This window comes from Triturus cristatus, chromosome 3_1 (genome assembly GCF_964204655.1).
Source record: "Triturus cristatus chromosome 3_1, aTriCri1.1, whole genome shotgun sequence".
Lineage (NCBI taxonomy): Eukaryota > Metazoa > Chordata > Amphibia > Caudata > Salamandridae > Triturus > Triturus cristatus.
Window position 1 is genome coordinate 748,601,610 of NC_140583.1, and position 25,592 is coordinate 748,627,201.

Here is a 25,592-nt window from a genome sequence, read left to right on the forward strand (position 1 = left end):
GATATGCAAATGAAGTTGCACGTCATTGTGCTTTGAATGCATGTACTTTCAATGGAGAATACAGAAATGAGGACACCGAGATGACTGAATTCAATATGTTGGCTGCTGCCGATACACTGGTTGAAGTAAGGCATCCACAGGAGGAGGTTTCTGAAGAGGAATTTTCAAGCTGGATCAGAGCAGGTTGTTAGAAGAGAGGTGATGATATCTGGGTGTCGACAGGCGAGAGAGCATTTTTGCCCAACTGCTTACTGTAACCTATGGCAAGGCAGATTCATGATTTGGCACATGTAGGAAGAGATGCAATGGTGAGGTAGTCAGACCTGGTTTAATCCAAAGTTTCAAGTGGGTGCAGAAGCATTGTGCCGCCAATGTGTAATGTGTCAGCAAATGAATTCAAGGAAAAGGACTGTTGTTACACTAAGTCACATAAGGAAGTCAGGAGGACCTTTCAATAGAATGCAATTGGATTTTTTGAGATGCCCATGTGCAATAGATTGAGGTACATTCTGGTTGTGGTGTGTATATTCTCCCACTGGATTAAAGCCTATACAACTAGGATGTGTGAAGGTCTCACAGTAACTAAGCTGTTGTTGAGGGAGCTCATTCCGAGGTTCGGATTTCCAACTACATTGTAGTCAGACCGAGAAACTCATTTAATAATGAGGTCCTGAAATTGCTGTGTGAATCTTTGCGAATGGAACAGAGACTACATTACAGTTACAGGCTGGAAGCCACAGGAATTGTCACTGGCAGTCTGAAGTCGAGATTAGCAAAGGTGTGTGCTTCAATGTCTCTAAAATGGCATGATGCATTGCCTCTTGTGCTAATGAACCTATGCAGTGCTCCTGATAAAAGAACTGGTTTGTCGCCTCATGAGGTTCTTATGGCGTGAGTGAGGAGATTGGCTGCTGTGCCTGCAAACATGCTTGTGAATATCTCAGATGATTTGATTTTTGAGTACTGTAAAGGATTGGCTGATGTGGCTCTTTCAGTGTCTCATCAGGTTGAAACAGTGAAGCGCCAATGTTGCAAGATCTCTGCCACAACCTAAATCCTGGAGATTGGCTGCTAATCAAAAGGCATGTGAGAAACAATTGCTTTGAGCTCCGTTGGCATGGACCACACCAAATGATACTGGTGACTGTGACTGCTGTGAAATATGGCAGAGTACAGAACTGGTTCCATGCCTCTCATAGGGTTCTTCTGAGCCTCTCTGAAGAAACAGATCCTCTCCCAGAATCATTGACAGAAGTGACCCAAGGGTCACAGGAGAGGACAAGCTGTAGAGAGACCGTTAGAAGCTGAATACGCCCTAGAGCAATCCAAATTGGGTCCAGTACAACAGGCCACTGACATTGACAATGAGAGAACAGTGGCATATGAACAAGAGTCCGAACCTGATGAAAGACCTAGAGAAGTAAGAAGACAAGTGCAGTTGAGGTTGAGAGGAAACCTGAATGAAACTTGGCCACAAAAAGGACAGAGAAGAAACCTAAAAATCTCATCTGAAAGAGAGCTCGCACTGATAAGTGAAATGTCTGAATTTGAGCAGAGTGAGACTGAAGGTGAACGGTTCCAAAAGGATTAGGGTGCCTTGTGGGAGGTACTCGTCTCCTGAGTAGACTTATTTAGCTGCCAACGAGGGTGAGCTCTGGGACACCGGTGCTGATAATCGACGTTCTGCTAAAGATTCCGGGGGCTGAGTTGCAAGCTCTTCTTTCATTAGCTGTTCCTACCGCCAAGATTGAGTGACCTGTGAACCTTGGTATTGAATGTTGCCGTCTTTCCTATGTAGGTGTAGAACCATCACCGGGAGAAGTTGCGGAATTGAGAGCTGATCAAACACAAATGATAGTAGATGAACTTGGTGTTGAACTTATTAGGGATGTTAAATGAAATTTTATGAATATCGTTGAAAGTGTTTGAAGAAGATTACCTAGGCCCAATTGGATGAAGAATTATTTTAGGGGTTATAGTTAGAAGAAGATGAAGTAGGGCTAAAAGTCTTATAGACTTGTGTAAATAACTGCAAAGAAATAAAAGAAACAAAAGAAAAAGAGAATAAATAGCTGGAAGCCCTACTAAAGAGACTTTGGGGCTTTCCTGCTTTGTATGAGCGGAGCCTAACGGAGAAGAGAGACTCTGTGGCTGCTGTTTTCTCTACTAAAAATTTGGTATGAATCTAATTTAGAATGGAGTCCGGAAATCCAAACTGTTGACGCAAATGTATTATAGGTACACCTATAACCATTGTAGTGTTAGTGATAGTAGTACTAATTGTAGAATCAGTTTTGAGAACCTCGGAGAATATACGTAAAGTATCTACACCTACATCAGTGGTTTCAATGAAGGGTATTCTAGGATCAGAGAGAGGTTTAGCTGGTCAAGGAGTACAGCATCTCCATGTAGATTTTTCCAAGGGGGGTTTTACATTAAATGCTTATGCTGGCTTTTATATGAGTATGTAGACACTACGGAAGCCGAAGAATATTACGTTTGCATGCAATTACCCTAATCAGTGGAGGAATGTATCACATATCATCACATACCTGTGACATATGGGCCTGTGACATATGGCATTAGTTGTAGTTTGCTTCTTAGTATGTTTTGTAAGAAGGATCATTATGAGTATTTTTTTTAACAATGATGTAGTATTTTCTGAAGTACCAGCATACAAACACAAGAATACATTTGACACAAATAGGGCAGTTGAAATGATAGAGAATAATGTTGTACCCACTGCTACGCTAGACGCTGCCTACACTGATAGGCACAATATAACTAATACATTAACAAACAATGAGAAAAAATGTATAGATTAGGTAGAAGATAGATTTAAAGCTAAAGCTAGTGAGGGAAATAAACTGTACAAATCTCCACACTGGTAAAGGAATAATTAGGTCATAGTGCTATAGAGACTTCTGAAGCACTTGCATTGGATTGGCAACACCAAGGGAGACTCTGTATTCATCAAGCTGAGAGTGGATATAGCTCTGTGTTTATGGGAAAGAGTGAGTGTGATCATACAGTTCTGGTTCAAGGTGCTTGGAAGAGGTTTTTAGACTACACTGCACATATTATACCAGGAGTCTACTTTGTGTGTGAAAAGAAGGCAAACTTCAGATAGCCTGGGAAATCATATAGTACATTTTACTTAGTGGAGGTGTTTCCCAAAATATATCACATGGAGGATTGGAGGACTTTGGAGAAGAAGCAACAGTCAGACAGAAATGTGGATTGAGTGCTACAGAAGTTGTGGGGGATATTTTTGGAGCACTGATACTGAGCTTAGGGTAGTGTTGAAAGACATTAAGATTTGAAGATTGTCTACCATAGTTGGTAAGCTATCTACCAATGCTGCTAGATATTTGTTGCCTATAGATGGTGAAAAGGTTTCGATCAGGAATATGGTGATACAGAATGGACCTGATGTTTGCTTGTAAAAGAAGGTGGAGTTTGAAGCTCCAACAGAGTTGTACCTACATTCCTGACACGAGTAAAAATCTACAGAAGTATATAAGCAACATTACTGTGTTACATCAGGAATTGAAAGATTTAGCTACTGAAGGTGTTTGGGATGAAATTAGATACGGATCTGGTGCAATTTGAAGATGGTTTGTAAGCTTAGGAAGTGGGTTATTTGGTTATATTGTGTGAACAATATTGATTGTTGTAATCTTAATCAGTGTTTTCATTGGAATGGTGAGAGGTTGCAACAGAGTTGTACCTACATTCCTGACACGAGTAAAAATCTACAGAAGTATATAAGCAACATTACTGTGTTACATCAGGAATTGAAAGATTTAGCTACTGAAGGTGTTTGGGATGAAATTAGATACGGATCTGGTGCAATTTGAAGATGGTTTGTAAGCTTAGGAAGTGGGTTATTTGGTTATATTGTGTGAACAATATTGATTGTTGTAATCTTAATCAGTGTTTTCATTGGAATGGTGAGAGGTTGCAACAGGGTCAGCTTATCCAAAAGAGCGGCTATTTGGGTATACTCCTACTAGATCACTGCGCTCATCTGCAGCTAAGCAGATCTATGTGCCTTTCGTATAAAAGGCCTCCTGGGGTGGAAGAAGCTTTGTAGTGAAGGCAGCCACAGCCTGGAATAATTTCCATTACACCTCAGAGGGTTGACCAGCCTGTTGGCTTTTCGCAAAGCTTTAAAAACCTGGTTGTTTACAGAATAATTTTTACTTCAGCGTTGAGCCTTGGGTCGATTTCACACAGCGCTAGGACACCCTCGGGTAACAGTAGCGCTTAATAAATGTTATAAATAAATAAATAAATAGTCAAAAGCAAGGCAAAGGGAAGGAGTTCAGAGGGAAAAATACAAGAAGAGAAGCTGCAAGATAATTATTACAATTATCTGAAACATATAGAGGAGTTTAGACAAAGAGGAATGGCGACAACTTCTCACTAGATCGGTCCGTATGATTGAGATTACCTTAATGATCATCTGATAGGCTTATCTTATGAGATAGGATACATATTGTAATGATTTAACATCATCAGAGAGGGGAGCGGAAATTCATATCCTACGTGGAGTACCTGTTAGGAGTGCAATGTAACCTCTTGGAGTATGCACTCACATATTATTCAGTGTTATTGGTGAAATTAGTTGTTAGAGCAAATGTGAACCAATTAACATGTTTTTGTGAAATTAACACGATTCAATGTGAAACTCAACAAATGATTCATAGAATTGTACTGAATGTGTAGAAACTATGTAATTAGAGATGTGACACATTGACAAGTTAAATGTATTTTGAATGTATACTAGGTCAATTATGTGGTTGAAATAGAGGTACTCAAATAGTTTAGTGAATGTTTCTATAGAACAGGTTAATGATATTATGGAAAAATGAAATGCAAATTAATGGTGCATGTTAGACCTGTCAGCCCTAGGGCGGTCTTCCCCTACATTTTTTTTGCCCTCTTTGCCTCCTACTGGACTAATATTTTTGTTGGACATTAGGACTCTGGGCCCCTTACCACTGCTAAACAGAGCTTTGGTGCAGGTGCTCTCTTTTAAAATCATGATGACCCTAGAGTATCAGCTACAGGCCCTGCTACTGCAGCGAGTGCTACCCTTCATTTACATACTGGTAGCCTGCATGTTCTGGGACTTTTTGTAACTGTAGCCATTTGCCCCTGGTTGACTTCCAGTGTTTTCTAACCCCTAGATTCTTCCAGAAGGTGACGCCCCCTCCCGGTCACCTGACTTTAGGGCAGGGGTCTTCAAACTGTGGGGCGCGACCCCCAGGGGGGCCGTGGAGTGATGCAAAGGGGGTCGCGCCTTCCCAGTCACACTTCTGCCCAGGCCCAAGGGCTTCAGCCCCCCCCCCCTTCCCCCGTCCTGTGTCTCAGCCCGGGCTGCTGCAGTGAAACTTGAGCTGCTGGGGGCTCAGCTGGGCAGTGTCTGGATTCCTATCTCTGGCACCCCCGTGTTTTTTCACAGGTCTTTAAAGACCATTTAACATGCCTTTGTAAACTGGTTACAGAGGCTTAGGTTTTTTTGCTGGTTCCAGTACCCCCTGGGTCCCCACTGTGCCTATTCCTTACATTTGGATTTTACATTCACTGCCGTAGTGTGAGAATGCATTTCATGGAAAGGAATACAAAGTTGGCTTCCTGGGGGCGCCGTGAGTGAAAGTTTATTGTGCTTTTGAAGCACCTGCTGCAGCGTTTCTTTTCCCGGAAATGACCAGGCCTCACATAAATGTCAAGATAACTCCTGTGATTAATTATCTTCCTGGAGAGAGATCAGAATGTTGTATAGTTGAGGTTTTGACTTGGGTGATGTTAGTGCAGAGGGTTAGTTTGCCTGCTGCAGTGTACCAAGTAGATTACAGAGTGCGTATGATGTGAAGAGATCAGCAGGTTACTGCTTTCAAAAGAGACATCCTTTTGTTACTTGCAATTTATAACTTAAAGTCCTAATAGAGAATAGTGAGCTATTAACTTTCATCCTAGAACAGCATGCACACTCAAAGAATACATTATTAGACCATTGATTAATGTTGCAAAAAGGGTTAATTTGGCTAGAAATCAATTCTTATTATTAAAGGAAACTCCCAACTATGCTGTTTCTTTTTCGACTCTGAGTTTGTGCTTCTCCACACCAAGCACTCTTGAACTATACTGCCTACCAGTATGGATGACATGTGACTCCTATACTTTTAGTCCTTTGGCTTATGTAACATTTCCTATACACTGATTTACACACTTATGATTGATTGTCTCTGTGTAATGTGTGTGTGATGCAAAGTGCTCGGACACCCTACACTGGTATGAGTGGCACTATATAACTAATTCAATGCATCTGAGAGTGTGGGGTTATGGAGACTTGGTCACTGTTAAAGGGTGCTAGTGAGAGAATCCGTGGTGGGGGTGGTCATTGTGGGGGGCACCAACAAACATGGTCACACAGGGCACCATCAGCACTAAAGCCGGCCCTGGGAAGTATGCACAGATAAGCGCTGAAAATACCGCTTTAGGTGACTGTTTTTTTTTGTACCGACTGGGCCACCAAAATAATCTGCTGGCAACCCTAACCATAGGACTGGAAGTTTGTTGCAGGATCAGCACATTATTTATTTCCTTCACCCTCGATCCACGATTAATGCCGCAATAGTTTAACTTAGATCTTAAAGTCTACGCCCCGTCAATAACATGCTGAGTTACTTCATGGGTCTGGGAATGCACCCTGCATTCAGACAACTCATTCCTCATTTTCGCCCTTCATTGTCACGCTCACCCTGCACTCACAGTGATCACAATGCACTCACACTGATCACCATGCACTTGCACCATTCACCCGCTCACCTTGCACTCACAGCGATCACAATGCACTCACACTGATCACCATGCACTTGCACCATTCACCCGCTCACCCTGCACTCACAGTGATTACTCTGCTCTCAAAATGCACTTGTCCTGCTCACACTATACCTCAACCTGCAGTCACACGAGTACACTACTCATCCTGCACTCATGTGACACTTCACTCACCTGTCCCCCTCACTACTCAATATGCAACTCACTCAAACAAGCCCATCAGTAATCATACATTCATTCATCCCATTCTGAACTTGCATCCGCACCCAAAATGAGAGAGGACAGCAAGGGAGTGAGAGAATTTGATTGAAGAGGTCAGGGATGAGGAGAAATGTGAATTGCCGAAGAGAAGTGTGGACACGCAAGAAGTGAGTGTGATCCAAAGGTGAGGGCTTCTGTTAGAACAAAGGGGAGATGTGAAAGAGGAATGGGGGGACTGGAGAGGTGTAAGATACAAATAGACAAAAATTTGAATGAAGAGACGAGCTGAATGAGAAGTGCTGAGGGGCACGGGAGGTGACAGGGCCAGAGAGGCCATGAGATAAATGTGAGAGACTGTTAGAGATGAGGGCAGTGAAAGGACAGAATGGCAAGAGGTGATTAAAGGTGAAGTGAGAGGTTGAATGGGGAAAGTTCAGAAGTTGTAAAAAGGGGTGAAAGAAAATGACCTGCAAAGTGAGAGAGGGATCCGGGGTTAGGAGAGGAGAGAGGGATGGAAGGGAGGGGGTGAGAGGAAAGCTGCATGGGTAAAAGGCTTAACTCTACACAAAACCGCCAGGGTTTTAAGGGACCCCTGCTTCTTCCGGTCAGGGCCAGGTGAGCTTCTAATGTGGCAGCACGTATTGCTGCAGAGTGGGAGGCCCTTCACAAAGGTTGACTTGAAATCTTTCTGATGATAATTGCTGTATTTTGGTTATAAATGGGTACTGATTGGGTGAAATCTTTCCTCAGCGTTACTGTGTGTAAAAAATATCAAAATAATAAAGCAATGCTATCCCAAAATACGCGGCATCACATAACCTTATTTACATTTTCATCCCACGCAATTTAGTCAACAGGTTTAGACATTTTTGTCAAGAGGGGGTCCTTACGCCTCAAAATGTTGACAGGGGGGTCTCGGCATCCAAAAGTTTGAAGACCTCTGCTTTAGGGTATATTAGGGAGGGTTCTGGCCACACATCCCTGTTACACTACTGGACCTGGACCACTCTCGGCTGGCGTGAAGACTGCTGAACTAGGAGGATTGCTACACTGCTGCGGCTGACTGCTCCTAGGGACTGCTGCCCCAAGTTAGCTGAGCTGCCCAGCCTGCCTGCCGATCTTGCCCTGCCAGAGGGGATCCAGGAATACCATCCACAACTGGATGCTGACTGTCCCCCTGGTTGGTGGAAAATTTATAAGGACTACTACATTTTAACCCAGTTATCAGACTGCCTCTGCAGGCCTGGGCATGCCAAACTGTTTTCTTCAGCACCCCTGAATTACCGCTGCCATCCAGGACCTGACTGGTCTGTATAGCGCTGTTCACCTGAGGCTCATCGCCTCTAGCAGGGCACCTGGACACTCTGTGCACCTGCCGAGAGTGCTGTGGGGGAGAGCACTGCCTGCACGAACTTCACTGCTGGCCCGGGACCTGAAATCAACTGTAAGGATGTGTCTGTGTAGCGCTGTGATAGGAAGCGCTGTGAAGGAAAAGCACTGTTTTATTGAAATCACCGCTGGCGGCCCGGGCACCCGACTGCACTGCGTCCCTCGCATGCATTGTGTTGGGCAGGAGCGCTGCAGTGGGACACGTCGTGAGCCCTTCATCGCCGCCGCCTGGGACCTAGCTGCTCCGTGAAGCGTTGGGGCAGTGTCGGTTCTAACAGTGCATTTATTATTTTAGCCTAAGTTGTAAGGCTGAATCCACAGCACATTTAGAAAATTCTCATATCTGAAATTAATGTTTAGATTCACATGCGAGTCTGGTAGAATGGTATTTGTTGCCATGCTTTGCATTGCAGGTGGAAATACTCTCTGTTAGCGAAGAGTAAGGTTATTGTTCCCATTAGATAGTTTGGGAATTAAGGAGTTACAGTTAGCTTGGGCTGGCGAAGATAAGGTGAAGGGAGGTGCATTACCATGGGAGAAGGGGAAGAGACCAAGGACGGACAGTTGCAGAGGGACGTACATGGAGAAGGCCGTGGAAGATATCGACGTCATGGAAAATGTCATGACTTAGACTACGGTAGAGTAAGTATGAATAAAGCATTTTGGGACAACTTTGAATATATTATGCGCTGAAGGGAGGGACAGATGCCCAATTCCACCTTCTTTTCCAACAGAAAGCACATGAGTGGTAGCTGCCTTCTTTCCTGCTTATGGCATTAAGCTGCTTGACCCATCTCATGGTGGAGTGACTTTTGAGGAAGTCTTACCGCTGACACCTTTGCTCTTGCAAACCTTTTGCTTAACTGCTAAATTAGGGATGTCACTCGTAGAGTTACAGTAGGGATCGATAGAATTAAATGCTTTTCTCCAACGAAGTGCCGATGCAGGTGAACCTTGATTTTTGCTTCTGTTTACATACATATAAGTCATAGAAATTGTTGTTCTTTTCTTGTGGCAACGAGTAAATATCTTCAGGAGATTTAGATTTCTTCTGTCTCTGTTGTATTTTTATACTCTTATACTGGGATTTATATAAGTCGAACTATTTTTGAATTTGTGACAAAACTTGACTAACCTTTATTTGGTTGTTGACCTGAGTTGTTGTGTAGCCATTATTTAGTTACTCTGTACATTAACCTGATTTATAAAATCTTACACCCCTTTACACTTTTGTGCTGCTAAAAAGAACCATCAAAGGATTGACACTGGAGTACTGAACAAATGGGTCCCGGCCATTTCAAGTGTTTTATGCAACTTTTAACAAGAGGTAGCCCATAGATGTATCTTTAATTGGACAGGTGTTCATGGTCTGCATTGGGTTTCTTCAGGACAGTTGTAAAAATGTATGATGTCAGTGCCGAGAAATGTGTTAATTAGACTTGTGATAGAAAGTATACGTTTTGAGGGGTTTCGAAGGAGCCCAGTGAAATGATAGTCGAGATCCGCTTTTAAGTTGATATGAAGGTTTAATCAGTGAAACAGCAGGATCTATAAGACAGCACCAACCGCCTCTATCTTTCCTTTCCACCATGGAATGAGTGGTGCATCATACCATGCATCACACCATTCCATGACACAGGAAAGGTTCTACATTCCATCACCAGCTCCCATAGAGCTAATCATAACACATCCCCTTCCCACCCAAATGAAAGAATAAAATATAACTAAAACAAAATCCAAAAACGAAAATGCAATATAAAACATATTCAAACAAAGCAACATTAGTACAGTACATGGTCCATCATCTAAACATACATTAAGAGAAGACTCAACCAAGTTGACATTAGTACAGTACATAATCTTTCATCCTAACAGGTACCCTCCTAGACCTGAATGGATGCCGTTCGGATTCCCCTCCAACCTCCTCACCTCCTGAATGATTTTCACCCATTTCTGAAAAATCAGAACACTCTGCACTCTGGGAAACACCAGTGTGCAAATCAGAACACTCCGCACTCTGGGAAACACCAGTGTGCCTGACCAACCTAGACATACTCCACCAGTAACCCGTGTCAACCTTTACCACATTTTTCTTGGTGGCTACAATGATAAAGGGACCCAAATAACGTGTTTTACCTTTGAGAGTATGCCTGGGATTCTTCACCAAGACCTGGTCTCCCACACACCATTTCTTATACTTAACATTCATCCTGGAATCATAATTAGCCTTGTATTTGCTTTGATATTCAGAAATCCTAGCTTTCCTAGTCTCAACAGACAACTCTTCTCCCAAACTAGAAGGTAACCAACTGGGATTTAATTTGGAAGAAGCTTTCCTCCCCCTCAAAACCTCAAAAGGAGACTTTAAAGTAACAGCATTAGGCGTAGTACGGTGAGCCCACCAAGTATCCCTCAAAACAGTACTAAAAGGCAGCTTAAATTCAAGAGCCCGTTGAGCACATCCTTTGATCACTCTATTCATTCTCTCAGCCAACCCATTAGCTTGAGGTGAATATAAAGCTGTCTTTTGATGGACAATGTCAAAGTCTTTAAGGAAGTTGTGCATTTCATGGGAAACAAACTGCACCCCATTGTCAGTAATTAAGAACCTAGGAACCCCCTCAGACACAAAGACATCTTTCAGGAAATCTATCACCGTTTTAGTATTAGCCACCGACACACACTTGGTAACCACCCATTTAGATGTATAGTCCACAAGAACCAAAACAAATCTCTCAAAAGAAGGTAAGAGCTCAAATGGCCCCACAATGTCCAGACCCAGCTTTGACCATGCCTTTTCAGGAACCACCACAGGAGACAGAGGAACATTGCTGGGAATATGAGACTTGTCATTAGAGGCACAGGACACACAATCTTTAACCACTAGTTCAATCATCCGATCCATGCCAGGCCACCAGTATTTTTCTCTCACACGGGCTTTCGTCAGACTCCTGCCCAAATGTCCCTCATGGGCAAGATTAATTATTTTGTCCCTGAACACACAAGGAGGAATCACCCTTCCACCTCTCATGAGATTATCACAACAAAACGACAACTCTTCCCTCACAGTCCAGTAAGGTCTCATTTCCTGATCCAGGATTTTATAATCAGGCCATCCATGACTCACCCATCTCTTCAGGCAAGCAAATTCTTTGTCACTATTAACTCCCTCCGCCCACTCCTCAGTTGAGAACGCAGGCTCAGCAACCCATGACACACATTCCACTTCACTGCAATCCATGGACTCCCCAACAGGTAAACGAGAGAGACAATCCGCAGATTTGTTACTCATACCAGGTATATACCGAACAACAAAATTGAACTCCTGTAGACCTTCACTCCAACGTTTAAGCCTGGGTGTGATGTTCTCATTATGCCTGCATGAGAAAACTTGTACCAGAGGACGATGATCTGTTCGAACCACAAAAGGAATTCCCCAAAGGTAAAACCTGAAGTGCTGTACCGCCCAAAACACACTCAAAGCTTCCCTCTCAATACATGAGTAATTAACTTCAGCATCCTTAAGGGCTCTAGAGGCGAAAGCAATTGCCCTATCCTCCCCATCCACAACCTGAGACAACACAGCCCCCAACCCCTTAAGACTGGCATCAGTTGTAAGCAAGGTCTTCCGATTAACATCAAAATGACCTAGGGTAGGCATTTTTCCTATCCCCATCTTTATACAATCAAAAGCTTTCTGACAATCGTCAGACCAAGCAAATTGTGTCCCCTTCTTAAGCAAGACCCTGATCGGCTCAGCAACACTAGCAAACCCATGTATAAACTTGGAATAAAACTCAGCGAGTCCCAAAAACGACCTCACTTGGTCCTTATCTTGAGGAATAGGTGCTTTCACCACACTTTCAGCCAATTCCAACTTTGGTTGTATCCCCTTCCCAGAGATTACATGACCCAAGTAAGTTACTGAACTCACACCTATCTTACACTTCTGTTTTTTAACCGTGAGTCCAGCATCCCTCAGCTTCTCCAATACCGTGTAAAGGGTTGTACAATGCTCCCTCTCATCTTTCCCATATACCAAAATATCATCTTGAAAGAACATCACATTAATAACTTCCCCCAAAACCATCTTCATAACCCTCTGGAAGCATGCCGCTGCTGATGCCAACCCAAAGGGCATACGCAAAAACCGGTACGCCCCCATGGGTGTTACAAAGGATGTGAGATGTCTTGAGTCCTCGTGCAGTACGACCTGATGGTAGGCCGAGGATAAATCCAACACACTAAATACTTTGGCCTCAGAAAGAACACTTAGGGACTCAGCAATATTTGGCAAAGGTTGCCGATCCACCCAAATCCATTCGTTCAGTCCTCTCAAGTCCACACACATGCGGACACTTGCTCCACCATCCTTAGGGGCAAGAACAATGGGAGCAAGCCACTCTGAGGCTTCAATTTCCTCAATTACTCCTAATTTGAGTAATCTCTGTAACTCAGCCTTCAGTGGTTCGATCATCATGTTTGGCACCCTCCTCACCTTGTGCACACAAGGAATAGCTTTCTCCTTGAGGACAATGCGATGCTCAAACCCCTTCAGACAGCCTAAGCTATCTGAAAATACTTCAGGAAATTTCTCAAAACAATCAGAACTTGAGTCCCAAGAATCTACCAGCATCACCTGATTATTAGGATCCTTAGCACAAGGGTTAAGCATGATACCAAGATCACGCTGATGCCTCCACCCAAGCAAATTGTCACCCCTTTCAGCTACATAAACTTTCCCCATAGTACACCTATCTTTAAATTGAATAGATGCTTGAACATAACCTAAGACATTGATCTTGGATCCCCCATAGCTGACAGGATTGATATCTGGCCTCAACAATGCTACATTGTCCAGACCTACACACTCATCCCACTGTTTGTTACCAATCATGGTAAAAGGCGATCCCGAGTCAGCCAACACAGAAAAGTCAAACCCATCAACCATAATTTTACACTCTGGCATGGTTATACTATCTGCATCTATTTTTCCATCGTCAGCCCTAACACTCAACAGAATGGTACGCACAATCTCCACATTCTTCTGAGGGTTGCGAGCTCTGTCAGAAGCTTTGCAGACTCTCGCATAATGCCCCTTGACACCACATTTGTTACACATTGCCTCCCTCGCATAACAATGCGGATAATTAGAGAAATGTGAGAAGCTTCCACATCTCATACATTTAGGTTTAGAGACTGAAGAAGAGGGCTTATCAGAAGAAGAACCACTATGATTGTCACGTTCCACTTTACTTTGAGTGCTCTTCAAGGGAACGCGCACGCGTACATCCTTCTCAGCAGTCTTCCCACCAGAAGACGCAGAAATCTTCGCTAAACTGTTGCAAGACTCCAAATTGTCTTCTTCTTCTTCCTCTATGGCATGTACCTCATTAGGTTTCTGACTTTTCTCTTCCTTGTTTTTCCTAATTTCCTTAACCCATTTTGAAGTGTTCTCCATACCCTCAACAATGGCTACAGCTTCAGTCAAAGAGGGATTTTTAGATAAGAGCTTTTCCTGAACTCGAACACTGTTAGTGCATCTTACCAACTGATCTCTTACTAGCGAATCCGCAAGATCACCAAACTCACACGTTCGTGCAAGAGTTTTTAGAGCTGCCACATAGCTGCCCACACGTTCAACTGGACCCTGGATCCTAGTAAAAAATTTGTGTCTCTCCAGAACCACGTTGATACGTGGACCAAAATACTTTTCCAACATAACTAGGGACATCTCAAACACATCGCTAGGAGCAGCATCACCTTCGCCCACTGGAATGAGATCCATGCTGTCATAAGTGTTTCTTCCTTCTACACCCAAGTTATGAAGTAGTATAGCCTGTTTCCTGACAGCTGAAAACTTCTCCCCACCAATGGCTACAATGTAGGAGTCAAAAAGGTTTTTCCACCTTTTCCAGGGCAAAATGGGATCACCCTCTTCGGACAAAAAGGGAGGTGGTTGTGACATACTAGAGGATGAGGCTAATGCCATTTTTATTAAAAAAAAAATAGAACTAGTAAAACTAGTAAAGGATTTTAAATCCCCCAATCCTCTATAAAATTTCACCAAAACTCCACCAAAACTCCACCAAAACCCTTGTTCAAATGTCAACTCTATGTAAAAATATACCAGAATACATCGGTATTGTTTCCAAGCAAAGCGTGTGCTCACGCTTAAAGTTTTGTTGACAAAAACGCTTCGTTCGTGACTCTGTTTATCGGGTTGTTGCCGGGTAACAGAATGGGCCAATCAGGAGCGTTGAGGCGTTGCTAGGTGACGAGCGTCTTGAACGTGCCGAGACGTGCGTTGCGTTCCAGCCGACAGAACCAGCACGCGAAGACCAGCGCGAAGACCAGCGCGTGGAGTTAACGGTACTTTTTCCTTTTTTTAAAAAATATACTTGATATAGTTCAAAATTGTCCAAAAATAGCAACGAACTCACGGAGGAACCTTCTTCCTGTTGGTTACTTCTTCGACAGGAGCGTTACTTCTTCGTGTCGATCACGAGTCTCTGCCGATCACTCGGGCCGCAAGAGAACTCGAAGAGACGTTAAATCCAGTCAGGGGAATTGGTGCTTCGCCGTGCTGCCTGTCCCCAATCAGGCATAGTCTTCTCGTCGCCAGTGAAATGATAGTCGAGATCCGCTTTTAAGTTGATATGAAGGTTTAATCAGTGAAACAGCAGGATCTATAAGACAGCACCAACCGCCTCTATCTTTCCTTTCCACCATGGAATGAGTGGTGCATCATACCATGCATCACACCATTCCATGACACAGGAAAGGTTCTACATTCCATCACCAGCTCCCATAGAGCTAATCATAACACCCAGCATGGAGTTTAAATCTATTTAGAGACTGGCGACAGCTTCAACAGAAGAAACATATCTTTCACAATCATTAATAATGTTTTGTCATGGCAACCATATTTAAGGTGAGAGTGGGAGAAGGCAACTGCCACACAAATTTACATTAAATATCTCCAGCACCTACAATGCAATTGGGTAGCGTAGCTGGCTTTTCTGGTCTTACTGAGGGCTCAGTATTATTATTTGTGCAGTGCTACATTACCTGATTTAGAAATCCATCACCAAAGTTTAGAGGTGGGCACACTCTGCTAGATTAATCACTGTATATTGTATGTCAAAAGATTCTATGCACATTTGGGGCCTCATTACGTTGTCTGTCAGAAAGGAATCCCGACCGACTCGGCGTGTCCGACTGACCGATTACGATGTTTCTGAACATCGTTCGGTTGGACACCCATTGAGCCTTTGTTCCGTCCAACAACACAGGCTCCCATTGAAAAAAGGGGTGGTTATAGAAAACCTTGCACCCATTGGCGGGCACCCCATAGGGGCCTGCTAAGGGCCCCCAAATTCAGGATCTGATAGCCATTCCGTGTCGGACAGACCAATTCGGAAAGGCTGTCCAAATCTGACATGATAATACGTCGGTCAGAAATGCAGTCCATAGAGCTGTATGATGCTGCTCCGACCAACTCAGAGTTTCTGAATGTCAGCCAGAACCAAGTCGGAAAGATCCTATGGTTACCTTCTATCGTAATCGGTCGGTCGGAAATGTTTCCGAATCGGTTGGAATATGAGTTCTGACACAAGTTAGGAAAATTCGAATGCTGTTCGGAGCCTTTCAGGCCAACATCATAATGAGGCCCTAAATGTAAGAAAAGGGTGACTCTTTCTAATTGTTTGTTATGGATGAAAAGTTATTCATAGTTTACTGTGAGAATACCACTGTAGCTTTATTTCTTTTGGATGGCCATTGCTGCTTTACTGGCTGTCTTTCTGAAACCAGCTGTCTTTCTGAAACCAATGAAGTTTGAAGCAACATAATAGGTTTCGATAATTTGAGCATATAATATGGCTCAAATAACTCACCTTGTAATTACTGGTCAGCTTGATGGTAATTCTGGTTTTCTTGTCCCAAATTAGAATCAATCCAGTGCCAACGTCAATCACCAGAAAGATGCCATGCTCTCGCACCTTGTATGGCACCTCCTCAATTTTACACACAGTTTCTTTGTAGTGGTTTCCACTTAAAATCAGGAGGCAGCTCTGACAAAGGAACAACAGGCAAATCAACAGGCTGACTTGTTACACGTATAGAGCAACAGCATTGATATTCAGCTATTCTGCTGCTCTTGCAAAACGATGGGGTGTTACTTTATAATAATAACAACAACAACAACAATAATAATAATCTTTCTTTTGAGAGACCAAGAATTAAGTCTGTGCCACTTGTCAAGGTGAATATGGCTTTTATTAGTTATGTATTATACAAATGTGGCAAAACAATGTAGCCCCTTTGAGCAGGTGCAATAGTTCAAATATATGCTAATTAAAGTAATGTGAATTCTTACAAACGACCCAAGAATGGTGGACTACTCTGCCGAAGTCTCTTCAAAGAACATTCGTTTTTATGAACATACCTTAAGGGGGAAAGTAAATCCTTCTCACCCTTTCCACTGATGTTGTAAGCATGGCTATAATTATGCAAAAGTGTATTTAGTAACCTTACAATATAACAATACAATAGAACAATAAAAGGTACAATAATTTAAGATATTTTAGTTTCTAAAACTATTCATTTGGTGAATATAAATACTTATACTTCGAAAACATTGTTTGAAGTGATCTACTACATTCAATTAAAATTATGCTCTCTTTGGATAACATCCTCCCCTGTTCTTTTTCCGAAATGTCAGTGAAATATGTTTTTTTGTGATTACATATTTATTCCATGTGTCCGTTTAAAAGTCACATATATTTTACTAGACATTTTAGAGCAGAATCAGTAAACCCATTTTTACAAACGTTTCACTAAAACTTAAAATAATCAGTGTTTAGTAATTTACTCAAGAGGTCCTATTTAAAGAAACACATATTTGCAGATGTAATATGCTTGTCTGATGTCAATCATTAGAACAGAAATCTTAATTTTTGCCAAAAACAATGTATATTTATTAGGAAAACTTGGGGGCATATTGTCAAGGACGGCGTTAAACATTATCGCTGGTTTAGCGGCAGAAAACTGCCGCTAAAGCGGCGATAATGGGCTTGATAATATGCCCTTGAGAATTCCAATAAAAGTCTATGTTCTGGTGTGAACATGGGCTTCTATTGGAATTCTCCAGGGCATATTATCAAGCCCATTACCGCTGCTTTAGCGGCAGTTTTCAGCCGCTAAACCGGCGATAATTTTAATGCCGTTCTTGATAATATGCCCCTTGGAGATTCTGACATCTTGTGAAGTAGTTCACAAATGCTTAAGCCGTTTAATATATTCTGTATTGATAGGGCTTGCACATTTGGGAACGCTTCTCTCAAAACAAAAATATATCTACCATATAAAACCAGAAATGTATATTGGTGCACGCCACTACACTGCTATCATCATTCTGTTAATCTGAATAGGAACCTGGGCTCTCGAATATACAAAATATTTTACTATAGTCCCTAATGTAAGGATATATTATCCCTAGGTTTTCCCAGACTCGGGTTTACCATGGATTTAGGCATTCTGTGAGTTTGCATGATCTGTCCTATGTAATATGTCAACATGGATCCCAGAATTATAGAAAGACATCTATTAGTACCACCATCACTAGCCTTTCGTGGTAAACAATAAAAAGTACTGTCCTAGAAAAATGTTTTGTGTCCTTATTGGAACTTCACTTCAGCACACACTTTATTTAAACACATAGCAAAGATACTCACCCCCACATATACTTTAATAGATTTAGAGCAGGTGGTGCCAAGAGTGCTACAGGGAACGTTTTCAGTAATCACTCGAAAGGTACCAATGGAGTCACAAAAGTCCTGTCAAAATCAATGACATTGCATGTTACTGGACAAGCACTCAGCACTGGCTGTTCTGTATACTGATAGGTGCACCCATTCAAATAACAAAAATATAACTAAAATTCTGGTTACCTGAGCCAATATGTATTCACAGTTACCATTAAAAACATAGCGTCGGTTGTCAAAAGTGATGTAGTGCCCTTCTCCGTACGTGACACATGTTCCTACTACATCTTTTTGTGTGCAGCTCCACTTTCCTCTGTTGCATGTGCTGTGTGTGGAGAGCATAATTTTTTCAAAGGTTAGTACATCATGCATCTGTTTGTTTAAAAGCATTTAAAAATAGTTTTTACTATCTTAAAGATCTAATTTTGCTATGCTAGAAAAATCACAAACATGAGATGGAAATGACAAGATAGTTGTGTTTTTTTTAATGATGCTTCAGCACATGTCTTAGGCCCAGATTGTCATAGCTGTTACTGAATACATCTCATCAGCCAAAAAGGTTGTGCCGCACCGCGTGACAGTGAGAGAGCAGGAAGAGCTATATTCACAAGGATATGGCTCTCTCTCCCTCTCTCCCTAGCCCTGGTGCTGATTACAGCTGCAGAGAGCCACACACACACCTTAGCGCCATGCCGATAGGCTGTGTGCATGAGCCTCGCTTAGGTTTTGACCAGGAAGGGTATCCTTTCTGTACAAAATACTATGTTTGGACAAGTAAAAAAGCTTTTCTGACTTTGTATGTGTGCGGGACACTTCAGCACACATGCAAAGTCGCAAAGGAACAGAGAAATGAAAAATGTCTCTGTCTAACGCCTGCTTTTCAGCTGTATTAAGTTTTGTTTCTAAACCCTTTCTAATGATGTTTGAGACTCGGGTTTAGCATCAAAAAGCATGGGTGGTAGCACAGGTATGCTCATGTTACACCCCCTTGATGCAAAGAAATGCAATGCAGCGTTTCACGCCGCTTTGTGTTGCTTTTCAATACAAACCAATGCAAATACCAATTAGGATTGGTTTGTGAATCCCAAAAAAGGTTCAGCAGTACAAAAATAACACTAACCCGACGCTAAACCTCTGAGAATCTGGACCCAAATCTGTAATATAAACATATTAGCATATTACAATGTGCATTTGTAGAGAATTCTATGTTTGCATTTGCTGGATTCCTTAAATAAACAATGTTCTTTCCGAATGAATTGTTCTGAGTTGCTTTTACTAAAAAAAAATCATTTATCAAGAATTGATTGTCTTGATTATTGCAGTTAAAATATATTTGATTTAAAGAGTGGCTGCTCAAATCCCTGGAGAAGAGATGACACCGAATAATAAGAACTAGCAGACAGACTTTATGATTCTGGTAACACAGTAGAACTGGCAGTTCCGCCCTAGTAGTCCCTGTTTACTAAGGTAAATATAAGGGAGGAAATTACGACATTTGTCAAACTGTGTCTTATGTAGGTGTCAGGTTAAATGCAATTCACCAGCATCAGCATGAAATGTGTGCCTGGTAGTGTCTGTGAGAAAGTGGATTATAGTTGAAGTAGACTGAAGTCCACCACAATTAATAAAGTAACCAGCTTGTTCGGCTCAGACACAGGTTTCAATGAGTCAGGCTTGTGCTCAACCCTGATAGCTATGACACAGAGCAGACATGCTTAGTTTAAAGAAAATGTGCAATGCATTTAGAAGAACAAAAACAGGATATAAAGTCAAAAACACAACACAATATACATCGCACTCCAATTTATAAACATCGAGACAAAATGACAGCAAAGGAATAAAACTCCAATATGGAGACATGGAAATACAATATTTTAAAGAATTAAATGAATATAACATTAAAAAGTGCAAAGCACTAATAAAAGTGAATGGTCAATGTAGTTCAGGACCTCATTTGAGGATGACAATGAGGGAGCACAAACAGGATACAGCAAGTTGATTGTCCCTGCTGCGGCCTGCAAGTAGGGAAGCTCAAAAAGGTTTCTAAGGACTTAGTCATTTAGCTGCAGAAAAACCCTTGTCTGCATTGGACAAACCTGAAATTCAATTTGAAGCCATGGAACTGCTGGTCGAATATGTTTCAGCTCTAGAGCAAAAGTTTGTAAAAAGGCCCCAAATTTTTTTTGTTGCCTAAACAGCCACTGGACTTCACTTCCAAGCCCCCGAGGACACCAAGAGGAGCACTTAGAGTCTCTTGGTGTGTGAAGCAGAGGGCAACAAAAAGAACAATCCAGGTCCAGATACCATTGGTCAGCTGTGATTCTTCACAATATTGTCTTCAGCTTTGCTATTTTCCTACAGCAAACCAGGGAATAAGCCTTCTGATCCTCAAATACCTTTATGTTTCTAGATTTCAAGTAAAAGAGGACCCTACCTCCTCATATCCTTCTCACAGGTCACTGCATCACACTGTTATACAGAAGCATGATGCATCATGTCAGGCAAACAACGGCAAAACAACAGTGAGGAATGATAAAGCTGCACAAACGCATTTATCAATGCAGACAATTAGTCCAGTGACTAATAATTCAATAATAGAAAAATTCCCACCGGATGGGAGGAATTTCTGTTCTGCACAAAAAATAAATCATGAGGTCCTTCCTGAACTAGAGCAGTGTAGGGACTTGCAGGAGGTGTAAGGGGAGGTCATTCCTGGCCTTCGCTTTGAGGTAGGAGAAGGACTTTCCTCTGTTCTGGTCTTGTAGATGCATGAGATGGTGGCCAGAGTGAAGTCAGCTGATTGGAGGTGTCTCTTGGGTGTGTGGAAGTAGAGGCGGTTGTTCAGGTGTGCTGGTCCGATGTTGTGGCAGGCCTTGTATGCATGAGTGAGGAGCTTGAAGGTTATTCGTCTTTTGATGGGGAGCCAGTAGAGATCGCAGAGGTGTTGGGTTATATAGTTGTGAAGGGGATTGTCTAGGATAATTTTGGCTCTGGCATTCTTGACAGTCTGGAGATTGCAAAGTAGTTACTTGTTGATTCCACATAGAGAGCATTGCCATATTCCAGTCTGCTACTGATGAAGGCGTGCATGACCATTTTTCTGGTTTCAATTGGTATACATCTGAATGTTTTTCGGAGTATGTGAGGGTGTTGAAGCAGGACTAGTTCATCTTGAGCGATGAGTCAAGTATGATGCCAAGGTTTCGTTGTCCGTCGGGGTGGGATTTTTTCCAAGGGCAGGGGGCCACCAGGTGTCATCACACATGGAGTGGGTGGAGACAAGGATGAGGACTTCTGTTTTCTCTGAGTTGAGATTCAGGCAGCTCTTCTTCATCCAGGTGACAATGGCTTTCATCCCTTCTTGGAAGTTGTGCTTGGTGATGTTGGGTTCTTTGGTGAGGGAGAGGAGGAGCTGGGTATTGTCAGTGCAGGAGGCGATGTTAAAGAGAGTAGGGCTGAGCGAGGATCTCTGGAGCATCCCACATCTGGTCTCTGTTGGTTCCGAGAGTTAGGGCGGGAGTCTGACTCGCTAAGTTCTGCCTGCAGAATTCACACAATATGCCTACCTTTAGGAATGGTTCCTCCCGCAGACGATTGTGCCACTGGAGGCACAGTGTTTGCTGAGATGTATACAACAACACATTGAACTCCATTGATTGCTCTTTTGACTGATGTGCTAAAACAGATTCAAAATGAATACACCAATAAGGTTCTCTGTTCAGAGTACCAGACATTTGGCTGTGACATTCTCTTGGCTGAAAAAGATTTCTGAAACTTTGTTTCAGAATCAGGAAAAATATGTATGCCAAGAAGCTCCAAATTATATCACAATCATGTTGGCTGGGATAAGGATTTGTCTTAGTATACAATGTCCATAAGGTCTGGGTTCCAAGTGCAAACTCAGTATCCCTTTAAGAAAAATTACAAAGCAGTTAAAGAAATAAAAAGAAATATGAACACAACTTGGATTTCAAGGTATCTATGACCATTGTAACTCTTCAAGGAATAATCCTTTGTTTCCAGTAGCAAAACCAGATCACTCATACAGATTAGTCTTTCAGTACAAACTGCACATATCGTGGCACTAATGAATAACATAGTGAGCAAAAAATATTAAACCACATTAGACATATCAAATGGCTTTTTCGGCCAAAACCTAGCACCTGAAAGCATGTGTTTGACAGCATTTACCTCCCTAGGGTCCCTAAAACAATAATGTTATTTGGCCCAAAGGTACAAGAACAGCCCAGGTTTGTTCTCAGCCTGTGTAAAAGAGCTGTTACGAAGATTGGACAATGAAGCATTGTCGTATGCTACTGAATATTCCTTAGACGCCCACCTGGTCAGAGTAGATTGCACAGTCCTATGACTTCCTATGGTTTGATACAAATTACATTTTAAAAAGTCAAACATTGCCTATCTCATTGTCCTATTCTAGGCGTACAAGTTGCAGAATGAAAGCAAATGCTTAGTGCTGCCTTTTTATAGAAGTGTGTGCTTTTACAACCACCAACCTCAATAAAAAGGCTACAATCATTTTTTGGTTTTATTAATTTTGGTTGAACATGCATACCAGATTATGCACAATCGGTAAAAACATTTTATGAGCTGATCCGTCACACCTATACTCCAATGCAGAAATGTGTTTGACATCTACAGAAAACATTCTGACGGAAGTTCAGACTGCTGTGGTTGAAGAAAGATTGTTGGCTCAGGGAAAACGCATAATTGTTGTGAGTCTGTCACAAAGGCTAGTGTTCCTAATGTGAAAGTCTGACATCCAAATTGGATACAGTGGGCCAATTCCCTAACAGAAACAGATGTAGATTACAGATTTGACTCTACACTACAAACACAAGCTTACCTACAAGATAAACATGAATACCCTCTGCCCAGTGAAATAATGCCTCTAGATCAATTCGACTTTATATTTTAGACTTGATGGTTCTGTCCAACCAGCTGTGGGTACAAAACATCAATACTCCGCTGCTTGCACAACGGTGAAGGGTAAAATGGTGGACAGAGAATTTCAACCTCTAAAAACATATACACAATCATTAGATGATTGCACTGCACAGCTGACTGAACTGAAAGCTCTAATTCTGGCACTAACAAATATGGATCCAGAGTTCCCAACACTCAATTTGTGTGATTCATATTACTGTATCCAGACTGAGCCACCAACTTGTTGGATTCAATGTTGCAGGGAATTCAATGGCTGATAAAGCTGCAAAGGCAGTAGTGCAAACTGCTGTCATCACTGCAGTGACTAGTTCCAGTACGAGAATAGATTGAGGCATAATGGTAGCTGTCACAACTTCACACAATGGCGCTCCACTATCCAAGTCATATTCAGCAAAATACTCTAACCTAATGAGTGAGCAGAATATTTCATTTGCTCCTCTTCCAGGAGTGGGAGATAGAGTAATACCAAATTTGGACCGCAGGCCAGAAGTGATTTTAGCGGCACATGAGGGGTTGGCTTCTGCCCATACATGGGTTGGGGCTACAGTTTCACTGCTAGAGCAACAATACTGGTGGCCAAGTCTATATGAACAAACTAAAGACTACGTCCTTAAATGTGAAATTTGGCAGCAAATGAAAGTCTCCACCATAGCACGTCTACCATATACACCTTTCTTAATTTCCAACAAGCCTCTTGCCGGTATTTATTTGGACCACTGCAGCCACTATCCTGTTTTTATATACATACTGCTAGCAGTGGATTCCTGACCTTGATTCCTGTGGGTATGGCTACAGCGATCTGCTGACACTCGAACTGTTCTAAAAGAGTTGCAAGTCTTCATCTGGACATATGCAGTAGTTGCATTCCGTTCAGACTTAGATCCCACGTTTACCGATAAGGCTTACAGGGATACTATAGAAACAGTGGATGTAAATGTGCAGTATTCCTCCTCCTTTTATACAGTGGGAAATTCCATTGTGGAGAGGAAGAATCGTGACTTAAAGCAGTCTTTAACGGCCAGAGTATTGGATTCAAGTTATAGTTGGGTGCATCATCTATATGAGGTTCAGAGAGCTTTAAATAATCAGCCTAGAAGATCCTTGGGTGGTCGTACTCCCCATAAAGTCCTATTTGGGATCCTGATATGTGTACATGGCCTAGACAATCCTGCCCCAGTGGTGGTAGAAAGACTTTGTGATACTAGTGAACATTTGGCTGGCTTACAGGAACTGAATGACTTCTGAGAGTACAACAGAAATGAATTGAACAACCTTTGAGCCACTGGGGAAGTGGGGCTGCAACCAGCAATTCCTGGTTGGATAACAAAGATCGGGTCATAGTCTAGGAAAAGACTGCAGACAAAATAGAATTTGGCTCATCATTCAGAGCACCTTTGTCTGTAGTGGCGGTTGGTGGTACCAAAACTGTGCTTTTGCCACCTCTTGGTGGTTGTAAAAACAATCTGATGAAACCATGCCATGTGCTCAGTACGACATAGCAGACCCGGGATCCGGAGTGGTTGCCCACCTCCTCTCACAACCATGCAGGAAATCTGTTACAACTTTAACATCTGATACTGAAGTTAACAACTTTCAAGCTTCCCACGCAACTCCACAAAATTTATCGACAAATGTCAGCAACAAAGTTTTTTACTATGCTCCTCTATTGGACTGCACGTTAAATAACTCTGCGTGCTGTCCCTGTTTTTACACAAACTGCCACCGGCTACTTTGTCAACATTGATGACTGTAATTCATCAGAACCACTACTCCATGGAACATATGTGTAGTAATCAATCCAAGAAGGGTTGTATATAAAAAGATGAGATTTATTTAAGAGAGCACAGTACAAGCAACAGCTCTGGTAGAAATCCTCATAACTTCTGTTGTATGGAACATCATGAACCATAGCAACAGATTACAGAATGGCTTTCAAGCATAAACAGGTATGAAAACTAAGCATTAAAGAAACATGCAGAAACATAAAGAATATAACACATCTCACCCCTGTAAAATAAACAAGGCAAGAATAAAAAGAACAACAACAAAGAAATAAGTTACACATAATCCCTAAATCTAACAGGGGAGTTGATGACTCTCCTGCTAGTCTTAATTCTAGATGCTACAGTGTTGTTATCTGTAGAATTGTGAGAAAAAGAAGAACTTTCCAAAACAGGTTGAGCATTGGCGTTGTTATCAGAGTGACCAGAGAAATTGGTTCTTAAAGAGTACATCTCCCTTCCATAAGAAGGTGGAACACAACTTGAACCATTTTGACATTTTACCACATGTCTGACATTCCACACTTTTCCATTGTTAGTCACAATACTATTCAGATTGACCTTGACTACTTTGCGAGCTGGACCGTATTTGCAAGAACCTTTAGCAACATATCCAGGCTTAAGTATCCTTACCCCAGAT

The 25,592-nt window shown here is 42.1% G+C and overlaps 1 protein-coding gene across 1 annotated transcript in view; it reads right to left on the reverse strand.

Annotated features, from left to right (window-relative positions):
• The window catches only part of LOC146860913 (mucin-5B-like), a 307,179-nt gene that overhangs the window by 152,871 nt on the left and 128,716 nt on the right, over positions 1–25,592 (reverse strand). The window contains exons 9-11 of the mRNA XM_085646181.1: positions 18,393–18,531; positions 18,177–18,278; positions 16,338–16,514 (exon numbers count right to left, since the gene is read on the reverse strand). Of these exons, the coding sequence (XP_085502307.1) occupies positions 16,338–16,514; positions 18,177–18,278; positions 18,393–18,531 (418 nt within the window). The remainder of the gene's footprint in view (positions 1–16,337; positions 16,515–18,176; positions 18,279–18,392; positions 18,532–25,592) is intronic.